The 20,759-nt window shown below is 39.8% G+C and overlaps 2 protein-coding genes across 13 annotated transcripts in view; one reads left to right on the top strand and one right to left on the bottom strand.

Moving 5' to 3' along the window:
- Positions 1 to 7,549, top strand: part of MAP7 (microtubule associated protein 7) — a 108,996-nt gene extending 101,447 nt beyond the window's left edge. For 5 of the 6 annotated variants that reach the window (XM_053936980.1, XM_053936978.1, XM_053936979.1 and 2 more), the window contains 2 exons: positions 4,782 to 5,008; positions 5,722 to 7,549. In XM_053936980.1, coding sequence (XP_053792955.1) covers positions 4,782 to 5,008; positions 5,722 to 5,732 — 238 coding nt within the window. In that variant the 3' untranslated portion in view covers positions 5,733 to 7,549. Of the gene's footprint in view, positions 1 to 364; positions 765 to 4,781; positions 5,009 to 5,721 lie in introns of those variants that run through there. The other variant, XM_053936984.1, reaches the window with a different exon arrangement.
- A 487-nt stretch (positions 7,550 to 8,036) lies between these two features.
- LOC128784985 (uncharacterized) overlaps positions 8,037 to 20,759 on the bottom strand; it is a 30,364-nt gene continuing 17,641 nt past the window's right edge. For 5 of the 7 annotated variants that reach the window (XM_053936985.1, XM_053936989.1, XM_053936988.1 and 2 more), the window contains 6 exons: positions 19,971 to 20,104; positions 15,520 to 15,648; positions 13,776 to 13,890; positions 12,749 to 12,883; positions 11,432 to 11,557; positions 8,037 to 10,567 (listed from right to left, as the gene is read on the bottom strand). In XM_053936985.1, the coding sequence (XP_053792960.1) occupies positions 10,446 to 10,567; positions 11,432 to 11,557; positions 12,749 to 12,883; positions 13,776 to 13,890; positions 15,520 to 15,648; positions 19,971 to 20,104 (761 nt within the window). In that variant the 3' untranslated portion in view covers positions 8,037 to 10,445. Of the gene's footprint in view, positions 10,568 to 11,431; positions 11,558 to 11,998; positions 12,489 to 12,748; positions 12,884 to 13,775; positions 13,891 to 15,519; positions 15,649 to 19,970; positions 20,105 to 20,759 lie in introns of those variants that run through there. The other 2 variants (XR_008429714.1, XM_053936990.1) reach the window with 2 other exon arrangements.

Here is a 20,759-nt window from a genome sequence, read left to right as displayed (position 1 = left end):
TTAATTCAAATAATGAATACTGTGTTTTCAGTCAAGATGTTTTGATTTCTAAACTGCTTGAAGTCCTGTTGTAGATATGTCCTTTGTGTGAGATATGGGATTAGTCGCTTTGGTTATGCATTAAAAAAAATCACCTTTGTTCCTCATAAGGAGTATTTGAGGAGGCAAATATTATACATTGTGAACTCTCTGACTCTCTGTAGCCATGAAGCAAGCCACTCAGACTTGGAGAAATTGTTGAAAAGCTTGAAACCTCAGTATTGAACTGAGTGACATCCATTACATAAGCATGAGCTGTCAGTTACTTTAATTTTAGTGATGCAGAAAGCCAAATAATCTCACAGTTCTTTCATGTTTTATGCAGGTAGTGCCAGAATATGCATGGAAGAACTGGAATGTGGGAAGCCATTGTGCAGTCTGTAATGGACAGTATGCTTCAGGGTGTGATTGGCACTAATTGAAGGAGGAATTTGACCTTTCTCGATCCCTCTGTATGCCTGGGGGATCTTAGCCTGCTGTCATGCTGACAAGGATGCTCCTGCTGAGGGACGTTCTGTCAGTGACACTGAGGTGCATTGGACGAGCTGCACAGAGCTGCCTCATAATTGTCTTGGGCAGCTATTAAAATGTTAATCACTCCCAGCCTTACAAGCACCTTGATGTTTGAAATATAAAATGTGCCACACTAATGAGTGCTGTGCTGTACCATTATAATCTATGTGGAAGGAACCTCAGAATGACCACAGTGAAGAATGAATAAATGAAATTGAAGAACACTGACAAATGTGAGGTTGTGGAAGGGAAAACTGGCAGGCCAGGTTGGAATGTGTCTGCCTGAGAGGTACATCCACAGTGACTGGGAAGGTGAAGCCTGAAGCACTTGGTAGTGTCCCACAGATTTTTTGTCACATGGTAAAAGCCACAGGTGCCAACACCACTGCTACTGCATCTTGTGTGCTGTGGTTGTCTGGCATCTGGATACGCCTGACATAGTAGCACACACAGGGGCAGTGGGTACAGGCTGTGTCCGGAGCGAGCACCTCACTCCAGCCCTCAGCAAGATTTGTCTTTTGTCTGAAAAAGAGTTCTTCATATTTTAAGGGCAAGAGTGCTGAGATTTCTGAGCAGAAGTTAAAAAGGGGAACTTGTGTCATGTGCTTGTGTGAGTGAGAGGACAGAGTGATGCAGAACACTACAGCAGCCTAATCCATAGCCCTCTTACACATTTTTGCTTGTACTCCATTCCCTAATTCTTTGCCCAAGATAGATAGTGCCTGCTACTTCTTAGAAAAAGTTATTTCAATACAGTGGTTTATGTTGACAGTACTTACCTTAGGGTACCTTGTAATTCCTCTTTTCTGTGCTGTTTTCTACAAACACTTGCAATGCAGTGCAAAACACCTCAGTGAGTGCAGTTCATCTCACATGTCTCCATCCTGGGTGCGTGGAGCTGGGTCTGGGTAGGTTAAATAATTAGTTTTTAGAATTATACGGTTGGTCTGGATGATTGCCTTCATATCTTGTCCTGGAAAAGAAAGCTTCTCATTGCTGGTTTCAGTCTCACTGGATTAAAAATAAGCACCATTTATTTAAATAATCCAGAAGTCTGGGATACATTTTGCTGTTAATGTCTATCTATGTCTCCTCTGCAAAAATCCTCTCAATAGATGAGGTGACTTGCATTGTCCTTTAGATCAGATATAGCAGCTATAAAAATATTTTGGCATTTTTCAAAGGCCTGCAAATCTGTATTTTATTTTTTCCTATTCAGTGTTTATTTCTGATGAATGATCAGAAGCAGATATACTGAATTCTGGCCTTCTTTATTTTTTAGTCTCTTCAAATTCTAATTTCAGGCTGTGTCTACATAGAGTTTTGTTTAAAATTATCTACAACAGATATAATTTTCAGTAATTTTAAATTTTTTGGATGTTCCACTTCCTTTAATTAAGCTGGCTCCTCTTTTCTCAACATCCTCCAGTCTATCTTTTTAATACTGATGTGTCCAGGTCAAAATGTGAAGCTGCAGAGATACTTCTCAGCTGCCATGGAGATGTCCTTCAGATGCTTGCAAGACTTTTATGTTTGGAAATGCATTCTCAACAACTTAGGCAACTTTTTTTTCCTCTATTACATGTCTTGCTACATGCACACTTATGGAATACATTAGAATGCCAAAATTATCCAGTTCTTTCTGCAATATTGTATGCCTGAAAAGGATATCTCTGGTGTTGCATTAGACACTTAGACAACATAATAATGTAACATAAGACAGTAAAAACAGCTGTAGCAGGTCAAAACCCCTTTTCTGTTTTTTGTGTTCTTTGTTTTAATGGCCTGTAGCACAATGTAAAGGAAAAAAAAAAAAAAAAGGGTAATTACCAGGAGATCATCTGGCCAATGAAGGGTTGCTAAGCATTGTAGTCCAAATGCAACCATAGGCTCAAGTAGTCCCTAAGCTGCTAATTACCAGAAGCTGAAGGGCATACCAATCTCCTAGGAATTTATGTAATCTCCTTTTGAGTTTGTGGCCTCTAAGATGTCCACTGGAAATTAATTCCACTGTTCTATTTTCCCCTTTATTTAGTCTAAATTTGCTCCTCCAGTCCTTAGGTGGATCAAGTAGCGTAGCATCTAGAAGATTTATATCACAAAATTTAGAATATTTATAGCCCTGATTTCCTTTTCTGTACCCCCTTTGTGATTGTAGACTCCTCTGTCTCAAAAGACATTGTTCAAGTCTGAATGGATCTTGCTCTAACTCCATGTGTAATAATGGCAGTGCCATGACACATAAATATACAAGATGAAGAATTATTTATTCACTAAGCTGATAAATTGGGTAGAAAAATTCTGTTTGCAGAAGCAAGAGGCTTCTTCATTGCTCTAATACTTGTTGACCTACTGTGCTATTGAATTTATATGAATGAGCAGTTGCTCTCTTTCTACCTCTTTCTTACCCCATTCATTGAACTTGGCATGCCATCCTAGCTCTGGTATGGCTGTTGGCAGTATATGGGGATAAAATAAATAACAGGATACCTTGTAGTGAATAATAACCCAATGACCATAAATGACAGAGCAGCTTTTAATAGTCTTAAAGCATTTCACAGATTCTGCTCCTCATCTTACAGATGTGGGTCTCTGGTACAAAAGGGTGATGTGACTTAGGAGCTCTCCCAGGCAGCCAGCAGGGTTTCTTTACCTGCTCTCAAACTCAGTGCAGTGAAACATATTTTTCACTTTGAAATTTGCCCAGCATATCTACACATGGAAAAAATGGGGAGTGCCTTTCTGAAAAAGAACTGGTGATGGTTTGAAAAACTGGGAAGGCTTGATATGAACACCAGCATGTGATTCTGATAGGAAATCTGGGCTTTGGATAAAGCATTGCCACTTTCAAAAGAGCAGTGAGAGAGCAGAGAGGTTTTTGTCTCTTGTAAATTGTTTATTTTATTATGAAATACTTTAATTGTTTGTGCAAAGTTGTACAAAGAAGCCAGCAAATGAAAATATACAGTATGCCAATTACAAGCCAGTTTCTTTTTAAGACTAGTGCTCTCAGAAAATAAGCCTGTGAAACCAAGCTGCCTGCTGAGAAATGGCCTGAGGAAAGTGATAGCCAAGTTTCAATCTAGGAAAATTGCATCTGTGCCTTTGTGGCCAAAACATTTCCTAACAACCTGAACAGTTGCAATGTGGTCCAAACAGGGAATAGTTACCAAGGATTGCCAGAATCTAACTGAGGGCTTTAGGAAAAACCTGTGAAAGATGACAAGATTTTTGAGTATTCGTTGAGTACTTGCTCTTGCCTGAGGAGCTTATGGTCCCATTACTGTCATCCAGTTCACTGGAGTAGCACCTTAGTTTCTCCTCTCTGGCAGGGTAGGACATGCCGTGTGCAGAGTCAGAAGAATTTGACAATGCAGCACCTAATAAAGGGGTTGCGAGGGGAGGCCCAAGGCTGCGAGACACGAGCAAGTGTTGTCTGGGGAGAGCATGTATAAATGCAGAGTGTCTGTGCTTGTGCTGCTCTGGACTGGGGGAGATGTGCAAGAGCTCGCTCGTAAGGTATCTCTGTCACATGGCAGATGGAAAATGAAGGTACAGATCGACACGAGGGGTTCTGGGAGGGGGCTCTTTTGGCATCGACGTGATCAACTGGAGAAGTGTGGAGCTGGGTAGTGCCTTGGAAATGACCCCTAAGATTTGTATGGGAGAAGGGACTGAAAGGAGCCCTATATTGATGAGGGAGTTTTTTCTCTGGATAGGTGGCATATAGAAGAAGCTGCTCCAGAACTAGTAGCAGGAGGTGATCCAAGAAATAATAAAAATAACAGTGATCTTACCCAAGAGCAATTACATTGATTTGCAATAAGAAGAAGGGTACAACAAAGGTTATGAGATCTGAAAAAGATGTTAGGGGCTATAAATTGCATTATGTGGGTGGTTCCAGGTAGTGGTGGTGCTGCAGTGGTTTCCTTACTGATTCCCATTGCAGTTGCTTCTCAGTGTTCACTGCCGTGTCCACCCTGTAGTTCTGGCTGTCATGTTGCCAAAGGTAACTACAATCCCATGGGTTTGAGGGAAGGAATACCAAGTACTTGGCTGCAAAACCAGTTCTTCCTACTGTGGTAGAAGCATAGTTTTGTTTTCACTGGCTAAAAGAATGCTTGAGATTGATGCAGACTTCTCTTCCATTTGTACTATTGCTTTGAGGATGACTAAATTTCTGTTCTAAATAAAGTATGTAAGGAAAAGTTGCTATGTTTCTCTTTCAGCAATCTCAATCCAGAGGAAAATGCAAATGAAAATGGAATGTCTATGCAGAATGATAACTTTGAAGAGATCATGAACCTGCCTATTGGTTCTAAACCATCCCGGCTGGATGCTATGAACAATGATGGAAGCAACAGTCCCGAAATTCCTTTGAATCCAATTCTAGCCTTTGAAGATAAGGGGACTCTTTTGCCTCAGGTAGATAGTGTTCAAACACATCAAACAGCAGGTAGGTTTGCTGTGGTTCATTAACACTTGTAATTTGTTGTAATTGACAGAGGTCTGAGAGCTTTCAATTAATATAAGCTGATTCATTTAAGCATTTCTAAACTCTATTTTTTAAATTTAAACTCTGTTTTAATTTTAAACAAATTTAAATTACTTGGGGACAGGAGCACATCTCTTCGTAAAGCTATGCATACCAGGCACATACAGATGCAGTGCAATGGTGGTGAGACCTTAGAGTTTACTGAATGAGGGCTTCTCACATAATGTTTTACTTTCTGCCATTTGAAGTTGCTTGGAAAGGTTTGCCCTGTGCTTTCAAGCAGAAGTGATAGGTGACAGCTGCTGTTCTGATCTTATGATCAGCAATTGGGTTCCAGTTCTGCAAGTGCAGTGCTTGACATGCACATGCAGAAGGGGAGTAACTAGTTTGTAAAAACTACTTTTTGAAATTCTGGATGTGCTTTCCTCATCAAGTTCTTGCAGGCACCAAGGGATAGTTCTCAGGACACTGGATTTTTCTGAATTATATCATAGCTTTTCAAGAATGCTAGGTAAACAAATACTGATTTAGCAAATTAAATTGGATAGCACTGTATTTTTCTCTGGCCTAAAAATGTAAGGAAAATCATCTCACATTAAAATAATTGCATAAACACGTAACATTTTGAAGAAAGTATCGCAACTCTGACCTGTCATGTTTGCCTTCTGTTTTAGAAGTGATCTGATTGTTTCTTCTGAAGAACCAAAGGTGACATGAGCATCTCTGCAGTCAGTGGAGTTTCTTCCATGCTATGAAGGAGTATTTTATTTTTTCTCTCCAGTTTTTTAAAGATTTCTTGACTATCTTTTTTGGAAGGACTTTAGTAAAACCAGCAGAAGAAATGAGGGGAATAGACTTGGATCACCATTCTAATAGCTTTCATCACTAGAAAAATCATGCTTCACGTGCGTTACTTAATATGGCTGTTTCCAACAAGCTTTTTTTTGTTAGTAAATGAATATTTCTGCATTTCTTAAGACACAAGACACTGGAATCTGAAAGTAACGGGCTGATTTGGGTGGTGGGACTGATTCTTTGTTGCTTTTAAAAAAGGTGGGTGTTGGTTTAAAAGGCATAATTGTAAAATTGGCAAAGAATCTTTTACACTTTATGGTTCTAATACTTGAAAAATAAATGCCTCATTGCTCTACAAGTAGAGTTAATGGGGTGTTTTATTTAAACCTGTTGGTTTAAATGTTATTGCAGAGAACTCTAATTATGGGGGCAAACTATAGGCTTCTGTATCAGGTTCTTGTAAATGTAATTCCTACAGGGACATTCTGTAAATTGAGATGTCACTATGATCTCACATTTTCTCTAAAAACACAAAACAAGAAAGGTTTTAAAATGTGAAAATTTGAAAGCATTATTTTTTCATGGACAAGAGGATAACCTATTGTTCTCCTAGATTATGTATTTATGAATTTTGCTCAGTACAGAAATAAATAATTTGATTGAATAAATTAGACAAATGTGGTAAAAAAGATACTGCAAACTTGATTTTTTTAGTTACATCCATATTCACAATACTATAAAAGATGGGTATGCATATGTGCACACACGTGTGCACACACATACAAGGAAATACCTTGTTCTGAGTCCTGTAAATTGCTGCTGTTCCCAATGATGGAAGACTTTGCCTTATCAGACTTTTGAAGACTGTGTGAAACCTGGGATATTTGAGTTTTGGATGATGATGCAGGTTCAGGGATTTTTGGGGTTTGCTCGTTTCAGAGCAAATGGAAAATAGTCATTGTTTGTGCTTTTTTTATGTAGTGTGTGGTTTTTATAAAGCAGTGCAGTTTGAGTGATAAGCGGAGCGATTCAGGTTGCTTTCTCCTTAGTTTGATGCTGATTTCTACTGTCATTCATTGTTCCACCTCACACTTTTGGTTGCTGTTGTGCAGAACTGTAAAATCTTGCACGTTTTTGTGCTTTGCTAAACAATGCTGTCGGAGGCAGAGCTCGCTCTGGGTGTTGGAGTTTGCAGTATCGCGGAAGGCGTGAGGCATTGCTCTCTGAATCAGTGAGAAGATCCTTGGGTAGGGGAAACGGAGGTTCATGGGCTCTCAGCTCCTGCTGACAGAGAATTTACCACTAAGATTCCTGCACTTGCCTTTAGTGAGCATTGAGCAAGGCCTCTAGAAAGCTGTGCAGAAAGTCTGTGCTAGCAGAAGAAATCCTCTGAGACAAAAGCTGAAGAATTTTTGAAGAAATTTCTGCTGCTGCCAAGTGTTCATCTTATAGAGGAGATGAGATAAAAGCAATGGAACTAAAATGAAAGAGACTTCATCTGCCAGAATATTTATGGAAGGGAAAAACAGCCATTCAGTCAGTGCTTTCAATAGTAACTTGTGACACAGTAAAATGAATTGAGTTCCTTTCTGGCTTTCTTTAGTTTTCCATGTACATAGCCACAATATTTTGAAGTGTCCAAAATATGTAGTTTTTCTTTAAAACTATATATAGCATGTAAGTACCAAATAAAACTTGTTTGAAATATTTATTTCTACTTATATTTTTATTTTCTTGCATAATTGAAGCAAGAGTCAATCTCTGATGGAAAACTCTTCTTGCTACTTATGGTCTGCTTAAAATTTTGCGTCAGGTTTTCTCTAATTTCTTTACTAAAAATTAGTACGGAGTCATTTGCAACAAGAAAGAGAGCAATGAAATAGGCAGTTACATTTAGCTTCAGTTTTAAGTCTTGAGCTATTTAGGATTGGTTATAAATTATGCTAGGTTTTTTTTGGGAGACTTCAGCACACTTGCTTCACTCTGTGGAAAAATGGGCCAGCTTTATTTCTCACATTTACTTTGTTTTTTGCTTTGATTTTTTTTTTTTTTTAGCAGGACTGGATTAAAAACAGTTTGTCATTACAGTCAATCCAGATTTGCTTCAAATGAGAGCAAGAATTTCCTGTTTCATGGGCCTGACATACAAAATAAAACCAAGGGAATTGAAAGTAGAAGTAGGTGTATGAAATTTTTAAAAAGGATTTAATATTGAATTTTTAAATCTTTTGGTTAAGCCTCTTTTAATGCAAGGAAAACAGTTTCTTTTCTGTTGAGTGTTGTTCCTGACAATAAAATATGGTGTGGGAGGAAGGCCAGCTCCCCTGCCTGCTCTTGAAACTGGTTGTGTTGTTTGTACCATGAGGGGCAAGGTGGAACTACTCTGTGAGGTAAAGTAGCAGGTGCAGACAGCTGTTCTGAGGGTTGGGAGCAGCAGCCTTCCCCAGCAGAGAGCTCTGTGCTCTGGGAAGGCTCAGCTCCGTGCTCCAGTCTCCACAGTACATCAATGCTCACAGGGATGATGCTCTGTGAGTATTTCAGTACATCACAGCTGCTGCATTGCTCACCATTAGCTCTGTTTGCTTCATGTCTTTTATCACCTCAATCCTGATGAAAAATCTTTTGTTATTTGCTTTCTTGCTAAGGCCTTGAAATAATGTTTGAGATTAAATACCTAAGAATACAGATACAGGGCACATTCTAATATCATGACTTAATATTGCAGTGTTTCTTTTTGGAAACTGATCTAAAATCACCCATGGAGGTGGTTTGCAGTTTGAAACTTTTTTGTTCCCAGGTGTGTCATTCAGCCAGTCCTCTATTTTAGAAAGTCCCCCTGCCCAAAGCCAAGCACATGGTTTGTCAAATGAGATTTCAAAATGGGATTCTTGTCATGGATGAATATTGAAAATGCCATATTGCTTTATCCAAAGTTTCTGTCTACCCTGCACTTTTATAGGCCTTTTTACTGCACTGAGTGTGGTTTTGGTTGGTTTTACTTTTTTGTTTGTTTGGAGTTTTTTTGGGTTTTTTTGTTGTTGTTTTTTTTTTTTTTTTTCAAGGAGGGGGGCATTGTTTTGTTTTGTTTTTTTCCCAAACAGTACCATTGGAAAGAACTTGCAGATATTAAAAGGAATCATTATCAAAAATGCCTCCCTCAAGCACCAAAATTGGGCTCAGAGATTTAAGCCACATTAAAATGGAACATTGAGCTCCTGACTGACAGAATAACTTTTTTAAACTATTTTTTTAATCTCACTTGAATTCAGTGTTTGTAACCAGTATGAGCTCTAAAGCTCCACGTGCACATGAGAGTTATGAGATGGCCAGAAGCACCTCAGAAGACAGTGTGCTGCTTTTGACTGGGGTAGAGTTCATTTTCTTCACAGTAGCTCAAAGGGGGCCATGTTTGTGTTTGTGCTGAAGACAAGGTTAGTACCACAGGGATGTTTTAGTTACTGCTCATCAGCACTTGCACAGAGTCTGCCTCACACCACCCCACCTGCCTGGGGTTGCATAAGAAGTTGGGAGGGGATGGCTGGGACAGGTGACCCCAGCTGACCATAGAGATGTTCCAAACCTCACACTGTCATACTGGGCATATAAAGCTGGGGGAATAAAGAGGAAAGGGAGGGATGTTTGAAGTTACAAGTAACCATTACACATGATGGAACCCAGTTTTCCTGGAGATGGCTGAACATCTGCCTGCCCATGGGAAGTACATATGTAAGAAAATAAGTTTAATTTAAACACTAATACCTTTTTATTGTTCTTTAACTCCATTTAAAATCAACTATCAATATCAAAATATAACAAAAATTCATAATTTTGCCAAACATTTTCACTCATCCCTTGTTGCAAGTAGCTTTGGAAATAATTTTAACATTTGCAGAATGCAGTTCTGTACTTCAACACATTTTACCCAAATAATTCATGGTTCCTGCTGTGTTCTGTACTTGCTCTGTGCAACATTTCCTTACCTTAACATGCCTTTGCTCTTCTGCTGGAGAGTAGTGCCTATAGTGTGGACAAGGATCAGCTATAAGGCTTCACCCATTCTTGTTTCTTACAAATTTCTTGGACTTTGAGAATTGTCCCTCAGCAGTTACTTTCTGTAGTAACTTGTTTGTAGTTTTCTGTGTTTATAGTATGGGTTGATTAAATTATTTTCTAAAGTCCTTGTAGTGTGCTCTGAAATACAGTACATGGAACAGAAACGGAATAAAGATGAATGCAGACCTGCATACTTGAGAGATGCCTCATTAGTGGAATCAGCCTGTTGCATGAATAAAACCTCATTAATACAGTGCTGGTTTCTCTGAAGAGGGGGTGAGGAAACCAAAATCAAACCATGGAAACTTAACCAAGCATAGCGGGTGTTTTTCAACATGTAGCCATGTCCTCAAGCACACTTAAGCAGCCAGCCAAAGGGTGCAAGGAATTGTGTTTTGACCTGCTCCAGTTCTTGTTATCGGGATATCTCTCTTCTATGATGAAACTGCAAGTAGCAGGAAAATTACTGGAACCAAAGAAAAGAGTTGCTTCCTCTGAAAGTTCAGGCCCTTGCATCTGGTAAGTTTTCATAAGCCATTTGGCTTAAATATTAACTGTCTTCATGGCACATAGCTGCCCTAAGGAGCTCTTGAGTTTCTTCTGTTTGTTGACGGACTTGCTCAAGGAGTTTGGCCATTTGGCTTTTTCTGAATGCTAATGAAAAGTCTGGATCTGAAGAGGAATAACAGGTGTTAGGCAACCTGCTGTTTTTCCCTATGTTTTAATGCATATGCATAGAAAACTTATTTTTCAGGTTAGATACAGTTGGTTGGTGGTTCTTACTAAAGGTAAGGCAGAAAAATACCACACAAAGCCGATACAAATTCGGTTTTCATCCCTACAATCATTCAAGATTGCTGCTAAATTCTCCTGATCCAGATGTATAAATCTCAGTGGCCAAATTCAGCCTTATGCAGCAGCTGCCTATCTAGATACAGCAGGGTTTTGGCTCTGGCTCTACATATGTAAAGATATGTGCTATATACAGTTATTACCACATTATAACCCTCATAAGTACTCAACATGTATCCAAAGACAAGACAACTAACTTAACCCAGCATAATACTAAGTCATGGACTTTCAAGTATGAAGATGTTAGACTTCCCAGCTTTAATATCAGCTAATCATGCAATTTCTTTAATTGCTTGCTTTATCAAAATAAACTAATATCACATTTGCAAAACTTTTAGGTTGGATCTAGTGCCAAAAATTCTTATATAGGATAAAAGCATCTGTTCCTAAAGTCCTGTTTACCGGCTGTTCTGAATGCCTTTAAAGGAAATAAACAAAACCCTCCTGCCTTTATTAGGAGATACTCGTAAAGAGCTGCTTAAAAACATGTAGAGGTAACAGCTACTCTTGAGATTATTCTGTTTTCTTAAGTGAGCAGAGCTAGTCCCCAGACAAGTTTGCACTGTCAGTGCTTGGACTCGTCTTAGAGGTCTTTTCCAACCCTAATGATTCTGTGATCTCTGTTACTAAGCAGTGCCTGTTTGCTGCTAATGGGTGCAGGCAGCCTTGGCAGGAAGGACATACCTGCTCGTAGTCTGCAGAATGTGGAGATGCCCAGCTGCTGAAAACGGACCTCTTGGTGGGTAAGAAAATTCTTGAGGTAGGCTTGAATCTCTCCAATGTGATGCTTCCACAAAAGCATCATTTTTTCTGCATAAATGGGAGAACCACTGGAGATCAATACGAGCCTTTAAACATTTTGAAAACTGATTTTTGTAACAACATTTATAAGATCAATAATGACTCATCCACCTTTAGCTAAAACCAACATTATTGCAAAGACTGGCAAGGAACTTCCCTGTACTACAGCTTCTGATAATACTGCTGATACTTCAGGTAAATAAAAAGATGAGTGGGCTGCTGTGCCGGGAATCTGATCCCTCTGCAAGGGGCCTGCTGATTTACAGACTTTTGGCCAGGCAGGTGAAGCTATCCATGAGATGATTATGCTGTTGGATTCTCTTCACTACCTGAGAGAAAGTCTGCTCTGTTGCAAATCCTCTATGCTAGAAATTAAACAGATTTGCATTTTCCCTTACTGGGGACTTGCCGCAGATTTCAGTTTTTCTTATGTCTAAAATCTAACCATACCTTTCTAGAGAATGTGGCAAGTATCATCTGAACACCTTTTCTTGCAAGGCTTAAAGGCTCTCAGCTGCATGAGACAAGTATATTAAGCACAAAATTGTTTTCCACAGGTAAAAATAATGGTCTTTTATTCTCTCTCATTAAAACTTGAAAAATTTTGGCTACATTCTTAAAATCCACTTTACTTCACTGCTCCTGCTAATTTAGTCTAGAATTGTATCAGCAGGATTTAGTTCAGTAAGAGTTTTTCTCTTGCTGGTCAGGGAGCAGAGTTAATCTAAAATTTTGGAACACAGCCTCTGCTGTTAGTGGGGGATACCATCACATTTTACATACTGAGAAAGAAGGTCAAATAGAAAGATGTAACCTTGTCTGAAGCACGTTCTCATCTCTCCCATGGTGAGGAGTATCTTAATGGTCTCCTACCTTCCTACTGAAGTTGTTTGCAAGGACCTCAGAATTGGCTATGGACCAGCCCTATAGAATAGCAGTTCTTGAAGAAGGCAAAAAACATGTAAATCAGACCTATGGTCCACTTTCATCCCTGGAGTTTCTCATGCATTCAAGCACTGTTTTATTTCAAGGGTGACTATAGGCATTTGTACTCTAAAAAATTTGTAGAGACCAAATGAGGGCATGATAGAGGAATATTTAAGGTTGTTCGGTATCTGGCAGTCCTTTGGGAAAAGGCTAATTTCACTCCAGACAGCCATAAGTCCTCCTTCAAAGCACAGTTAATCCTGTGTGAGTTACCGTGACTGATCATGTGCTGGATGATGGAGGCAGCGTGAAAGGATGGCTCAGGATGTTCGAGTTGGCCAGCCAGTCTCATCAAGCATTTTGTCAAAGGTTCATCCATCCACTGGACCATGTGTAACATGGTTCCTTCTGAAAGGCAGAAAGGTAAGACTTAGAGACTATTTAGTAGTCTCTAAATAGGGACTCCAGTGTCAAAGAAATGAAGGTGAGAGGTCTGCCAGAAACTGCTGAAATAGGGAATCCTTCATGCAACTGGAGAAGCAAAATAAGTGCCGAACTTGGTTAATAAGTATGTTTAGGTTGCAAAAAAGGGTCATGTTCTGAGGTTATGCTCTCAGTAAGGTAAGGCCATGGATTTGGTTCATACTTTGTTGGCATTTTGTTCTGCAAAAATGAATCCTTTCATGCGCAAGATCCACTCTTGGCCTATTGGGCTCAGTCTGTCCAGCAGCTACTGCGCTCTGCTCGCAAAATTAAATGTGACGTGTAGCCAGCTGCATGGCCATTACACCAGATAAAAGAGATTATTTGTTTGACAGAGAGATCCTATGCTGGGGCACGTTGAGAAAATTTACACTCGTCCTTTCTGCTATGAAGAATGCTGTACCTTTCATGAGTGTCAATTCAGTATCTCTGATAAAATCCATGTGCAAAAAATTTCAAGATATAGACCTACTTCATATTTTAGTCTTTTATATCAGTTTTTGCAATGATAAAATTATTTCAGCCTGTGAAACTGGGAAATGTTACAAATAGAAGTAGACAGGCTGTGTACATCAGTAAAGTTAGCACAAAAAAAAATTTAGAGTAAAAAATGTTAAACAACTGAACAAAAGTGCAGACAATGGAGCCCACGTATCCTGCCAGTGAACTGATTTTGTTCTTGAAACTTAAAACTAAACAATGAATTTAAAAGGAAAGACTTGGCTCTTTGTCCAGCTGTGTTCCAACCCCTATTAGAATTAATAAAGGACACGTGCACTTCTCTGATTCAGCCATTCTTGGGGGGTTGCTGCCATACCTTGCTTTGCTAGCTCAGCAAGGCAGGATGTCACATAACGAAGGGAGTCTTCCTGAGTGTCAGTCAAAAGCATGGTCTGGAGGAGACCTTCGACACAGCAGCTCTCAGTGATTCTCTGCCACAAGAGAGAGATTCATGTTTAGCACTTCCATTATGGCTTAGTGGGGTCTGGGGGCTTCAGAAGTACTCCTCAGGACTTCAGAAGTACTGAGGTGAAACCATCAATAATAGAAATGTCTCCTCCTAGATCTACCACAATCAGGTGAAAACACCATGGATTGTTCAGAGACCACCTGTGCTGAAATTCGTATTTTATAGACTGAGTTGAAAATGGATAGGAGACTTAGCCTGTCCTGACCTGGACTAAAAGCAAAAAATGAGACCAAGAAATGAGTTCTGAATGGGTCAGTTGGACTGATTACTAATGAAGTTGAATCATGAAGTTGAATCATGAAGTCATCAGCTCTCTGGGACACCCTAACAATAGAAGATACTCATGGCTCCCTAAGTGAGCTCAGGTGTCTATCAACAAAAGGGAGTATCTTTTTCTGATACTCATTTTATGCTGCGGTTTTTTAACTTGCTGCTTCGAGGTTCAAGGTGGATTTGAGACTACTGCTTTTCAAGCTCTCACACTCTGTTTCTGTCCTGCTGGCATAAAAATAGGACTGCCTTTTTCCTCTTTTGCCAAGGACTTTTACGTGTTTCAGGAAGCGTTCCTTAGAATCAACCCTGGAAACCTGGCACTCCCACTCATGTCTGTGTATTCACTTATGTAGTGAGAGCTTGATACTCTCACTATTATGAAGCTTTATGAAGGTGAAGCAGCTCCCAGCTGATAACAGGATAAAGTCACAGAATTTTAGTATTTCAAAAAAGACCATATTTGTCAAATTTTGAATGGATGGTCTATTTTTATTCCTACTGTAGGCCTTGAGTTTAAGGGAATCTAGTTTCCTGCAAAACTTGATGTCACAGCTATAAAAAACTTATATAATTCTTATATTAGTGAAAAAACCCATAATTTTCCTTCTGGCTGGTTTACATCTCTGGAATAAGTAGTAATTGGATCATTAACAAAGAGAAAAAAAAAAGAACCGAGTCTTGAAAAGTGTGTACTAGGAAATGAGACAAAGCAAAAATCAGGATTTGGTGGGTTTTTTTCCTCAATATTGATTGCTACTTGGTGGTACTGTTTGATCAAGGGTCTCTAAAAGGCAAGGAGAAAGGAAATGCATCCATGCATATGGATTTTGAAGTCAGCAAGAGAGATCTTTATAGCATTTTGGCATAGCTAGTATCTTGCCAAAGAGGTAAAATGTACATCAGTAGCTGGGGTTCTGTTTCACAATGAACAACAGCTGAAGCATGAGAGCCAGGAAATAAAGATTGAGTTGATAACAGACCTCTGATTTTCCTGAATGATTCCTTTAATCAGTATGAAATGTCCTTGCTAGGAGAACTTTTTATACCTATGATGCAGTTAAATTAGGTAACCACATCACTCATAACAAAAATTAGATATTTTAATTAGCTTTTTTAGTATTGTATTGGGAAAATATGAATGAAGCTACCTTTAATTTATGATCCTTTTATTCATACATGCAATTTTGTGTAAAATATATAGCAAGTTGGCATATTGTTTAATTACCCACAGAATTAATTATTTTTTTAATGCTTATTTGACACGAACCCAATGGCAACCTCACAGGGTATAGTTCAGTGACAAACATTGTGTACCAACCTGTCTGTTTTTGGAAAGGCTCAGGTTTTTGATGATGCAAGCAGTATGTCCAACAATCACAGGGTCTGTTTTATGTGCTGCCAGTAACGTCCCCAGGCTCTCCAGTAGCTCAGCACATGCCAGCGTGTCCTGAGAAGAGCAACCAGTATCTCAATTACATCCAATATGGACAACACAACGCTGCTTTGCAGTGAGCTATGGAGAAATTGAACTTAGCTCTGCAAGAAGAGCATTAGTTTGCTTATTTAAAGTAAGGATGTGGCTGGGTCCAGTGCTGCTTCTCTCAAGTATGGACTGACTATTGAGCACTTGCTATGGAAGGCTGGAGTCTTCAAGGTTGTGTAGTTTATGGTTGTTTCCATCAAATGCCTCACCAGGGTCATTGCTAGTCAGGGGAAGGATGTGTGATCCTGACTGGAAGGAGAGGTTGTCAGGGTCACTGTGAAAGGCAGAACTGGTGAAGTAGCAGCAGTGCGTCCTTGAGTATCTCAGCAATTTACCTGGCTACAATAATGGGTTGTATACTTAGATTAGTTTGTGATCAGGCACCTCTTCAGTAAACATGTCCTGAACAACATCTTTACACACATTCCTCTGCTGTCTGATGATATTTTAGAGGTACTTTGCTAGGTATTTCTCTGTGAATGTAGTCTTCCTCCAATTACCATTAATATTAATTGAATCACAGAATGACCTGGGTTGGAAGGGACCTTAAAGATCATCTAGTTCCAAACCCTCTGCCATGGGCAGGAACACCTTCCACTAGGCCAGGTTGCTAAGACCCCCATCCAACCTGGCCTTAAACACTTCCATGGATCGGACATCCACAAATTCTCTGGGCAACGTGTTCCAGTGACTCATCACACTCACGGTAAGGATTTTTTCCCCTAATATCGAATCTAAACTTACTTTCTTTCAGTTTGAAGCCATTACTCTTGTTCTGTAGTATCAGATCAGAGTCTGGATTACTGCAGAGGTAGTTACCTCAATAACAATATGAATTAAGGGGGCACTGCTGTGTGTAAGCAGTGTCCTGCCTGACTTCAACAGAGTTTATTTTAGGTCTACAGTTAAAAGCAAAAGATTTCTCCTTGGGAGTGTTTTCTCTTTCAGTCTCCTTCCCTTAGGAAATTAGGCATTTTTTATGGAGTTCTTCTGTTTGTTCACAATGAACTATATTATTTGTACTACTTGGAAACTGAGATGCATTAGCTAGGGAGTTCAATATAAAGCAAATCATTGGTCCTATATACAGCTGCAAAAAATCACATAATTCTGAAAACTGTGAAATATCAGGATCACTAAAGCAGTGTTGAAAGGTGGATGTCTTTAAAAGTTAGTTTAACTTTATTCTTTCTTTTGCTTAGGTTAAATTGCAAAAGTGTATCTTATTTTCTTTTAATACCAGATGACATTTTCACTTAGCTCATTTTAAGCACTGTCACAACCAGCAATCCAAAAATAAAACAGGCAAGTAAGTGGAAAGGGCAGTTCTATGCCTAAACACAGGGTATTTAAAGCATCCTATATGCAGACATGAGAGTAAATTTTCCTTATTTTTTGTTTTCTTTAAAGGAAGAAATAATATAGTTTTAGATAATCCAATTAAATTACCACTGATGACTGTCTTCCATGCTTTTGGGGCCAAATATCCTCTTTTCTATGTAATCTCATCAACTATCATACTCATTTTTGATTTGCTACAGCCTGAGAGGAGGAAATTTTCTATGGATTATTAAAAAACTTTCTAATATCTCATGACTTCTCTGCCAATATCTTTTGTTTATTTAGGATCTACATTAGCAAGTGACAGTACTTGAATTTTGCTGAACTTCATTTTTGGCTGGAATATGGCTGAGATCCACATTTTCTTTTTTTGGCTCAATTTTGCACAGTGCAAGAGAATCACGAGAAAACTGTGAGTAAAAATAGATTGAGTGATTCAGATGGATATTGATCTAACTTCTCCCAAGACTAGAATATTAAAAAAAAAAAATAAAGACAAGGAAAAAACATTCCAGCAGCAAGTGTGCTTGCAGTCGCAATGCTGCACTCATACTCCTTACACAGGGATTTCTTGACAAGGTAAATATTATCCCATTTACCAGTTAGCAAGACAGTAAGGCAAAGTTATTTTGTACCTGGAGTCGAGAGTCAGTGACATCATCTGGAATAGACAGACCCTGACTTCCAGGTCTTTTGCTCAAAGGAATTTGACTTAAAAGACTCACAAAGACTGATTCTTTAGTGTTTCAGGGTTGGGCTGTCTTTGGGAAAACTGAATACAATTCCCTCTGCAAGAGGGAAGTTTTCCAGCCCTTGATGGGAATCCCTGTCAACAGCCTGAGCAGGGGATTGCAAAAAGGAGGCTGAAGCAGGGTGAGGAGCTCCTGTGAAGCATTCCTGGGGGTTTGCTTCATGGTAACGAAAGGGCAGATGGATTCTGCCCCATTGTATCCTGGGTAGTATTTGTAATAATTCAAGCATCACTTGACTTGGTTGTAAAGGTTAGCTTTGTTCAGTGGCTTGTTTTGCAACAGTTGTTCCCATAGAGAAGTCCCTTTTTCAGTCATGGAAAATTCAGCCTGAGTTAGAGAAAGAAACATTGAAAAGACTTGAAAAACAGGCCAGAAAAGGCATGGAGATGGGGAGGCAGGATATGAATACAAAGAGGTCAGCCTCTTCTCAGAGTGCCCAGGGCTCACTTGCACAAAGCAGCAACATTCAATAGTCAGGGACAGCTGTGTTTGCTCACTAAAACAAATTCAGAGATGTAGATACTTCTCACTGGAGAATAAAGTGCGATGCTTTGCTTTCCAGCCTCCTGCTACTGACCATTTTTCCCTCACGAAGGATGGGCTGTTTCACCACTGGTGTACCAAGGCTGAGTTCTCAGTGTCTTTGTTCCCACTGATACTGACCAGGTCTATTTGTGGCCAGCGATTTGAAACACTGGTAAAGACAAGCTTCAGGAACAGGGAGAAAAGGATTTGTGGGTAGTTCTCTTTGATGGGAGAACTAAAAATGTAAACTGTGTTTGGAGACAAGAAAAGCAAAACTGAGTGAGGACCATTTTCAAGCATAATGTCTCATACTGAATAACATATTTACTGTGCAAATGGCCTTCAACTAATTTAATGCATTTCAATTGTAAGCTTGTTGAGAGCAAATTTTGTGTTGATTGTATGAGACAGTTTGATAAGCAGTGAGGATGTTCAATGCTCATGCAGCCACTGTGCCTTGAATAGCTCTGTGCTCTAGTTGCTGCTTCCCAGGCAGTGAGCTCACCAATTTTTCCATTCACGTCCCAGAGGTAGGGAAGGTGTAATTTTGGTTTGCATACAGACAACTGAACTGTAACACACCATGCTTTCCAAACCCAGAGTAAATTTCCAATCATTTGGAGTGTATTTCAGGCACAAGAAGCACCTAAGGCCACCTGAAGCTATTCAGACCTTGTCACTACTGCTTGAAGCAATATGGCAGGAAAGGTTCTCACATATTTTTTCTCTATGTACCCAACCTCTGACTACCTTCAAATGCTGTTGTTAGCTTAAAACACTTACCAAAACCTTTCACATCTATGTTCTTAAGGATGCCTTTAATTACTGTAAAGAAAAGTTTATTTAAAAACAAGAGTCATCTGTCAATACTTGCTGTAATTTAATTGTAGTCAGACTTCTTCATGTATTTGCTAGTGTTGCTGTATTAATGGTGTTGTTTACCCTGAACATGGGCAAAAGAATCATTCTGTAACTTAGGACATGAAGATGCACAATCCTGGTGAAAGTCCTAATGTATTAACTAAAGATAGACAATATTTCAAATTCTGTTAGTCCCCCTTTTTGTTTTGATCCTAATTCAAAATATATCAATATTCTACAAATGCACTTTTGAATAACACTGTCCATGTAGGGAGTAATGTATATTTGTCCTTTGTTCTGTACTTATGCACTTTAAATGTGTGTTCTAAATCAGTTTTTCTGCTTTTCAGTGTGTGGGGAAGCTCTGTAGCCACGAAATAACTTCCTTGGTTGCCCTCATGGTGGCAGTCTCTCATGGTGCTTTGTATGTCCTCCCCCTTGTACACGCATCTGGACACCTATGGTCTGGGGACTGAGGGGACTAGAGGGAGTTGCAGGGAGTGCAAGGCATTATCCACATATCCAACGACTCTGATACCCACCTCCTCCTCTACTCTGTCACTGGTCTCTCCTTTGGATCCCACTCAGCACAACAGATGGCTCATCAGGTAGTTAGTGACAGTGCAGATTCAGTAAATGAAGCCTTCTTATTTTGGGTAGGAGAGAAAAGGGGTGGGAAGTCTCCCAGAGTCTCTTTGTCATTCTCAAATTGCATTTCATAGGCTGTTTTGCCATAACAGAGTGTTACCCCAGGTGGTGGCCAGAACTAGCCTTTCCCCTCTGTTTTTGGGAAATGACCTCCCATACCTGGTTGGGCGGGTGCTGGGAGAGTATCCAGAGCAGAGCAATGGAGGCACGACGCACGTCCTCGCTTCCAGAGGCCAGGAGAGAGCACAGCTTGGGCAGGACATTCTCAGCAACCATCTCAGCCTGGATGTCCACTGGTGTGGGAAAACAAAGGAGGTCAGGGGGGTTCAGAGCACTGCAGGAGTAATTCAGGCTCTGACTCAAACAGTTGACTGTTGCCTCAAATTAGAGGGGACCTCCCCATCTCTGTGCGATGGGGCAATGCTAGATGTTCAGTTATAAAAATAAATCTTAATTTGTTCTGCTCCTTTTGCTGAGGGATGAATACAAGCTTGATGATAGAATGTAGGTTTGGGCACCCTCAGTCTGTGTCTGAACCCCAAAAAAACAGAGTGAGGGGAATTTTCTGAGTCCATCACTGGCATAAGGACAGGTAAGAAGGTGGAAGCTTCTGCTGCACAAACAGAAAGACCCCCCAAGCAGCACTGATCCCACAGAAATATGGTTAGCCAGGAGAGAGCCCAGCTATCCCACTGAGTTGTTAAAGCCCACTTGCCCCTGCAACCTCAGTGAGTGCACTAAAAGGCAATGCCAGAGCAGCCAGCACATGCACAGGCAGATCTAAAAGGTCAAGCAGACCAGGTGTTTCAAACACGTCAAGGAGTGGCACAGCACTTCCTTCACTCTCAGCTCCTCTGTAACTGTGACTGCTTGAAAATTAAGCACCTCTACATTTTCTAGATGAATAACTCTACCCTGGAGTTTGGGACTTGAGCACTGAGTGTGCCA

The sequence above is a fragment of the Vidua chalybeata genome, chromosome 3, assembly GCF_026979565.1.
Source record: "Vidua chalybeata isolate OUT-0048 chromosome 3, bVidCha1 merged haplotype, whole genome shotgun sequence".
Lineage (NCBI taxonomy): Eukaryota > Metazoa > Chordata > Aves > Passeriformes > Viduidae > Vidua > Vidua chalybeata.
This window is presented reverse-complemented; position numbering and strand designations above follow the sequence as displayed.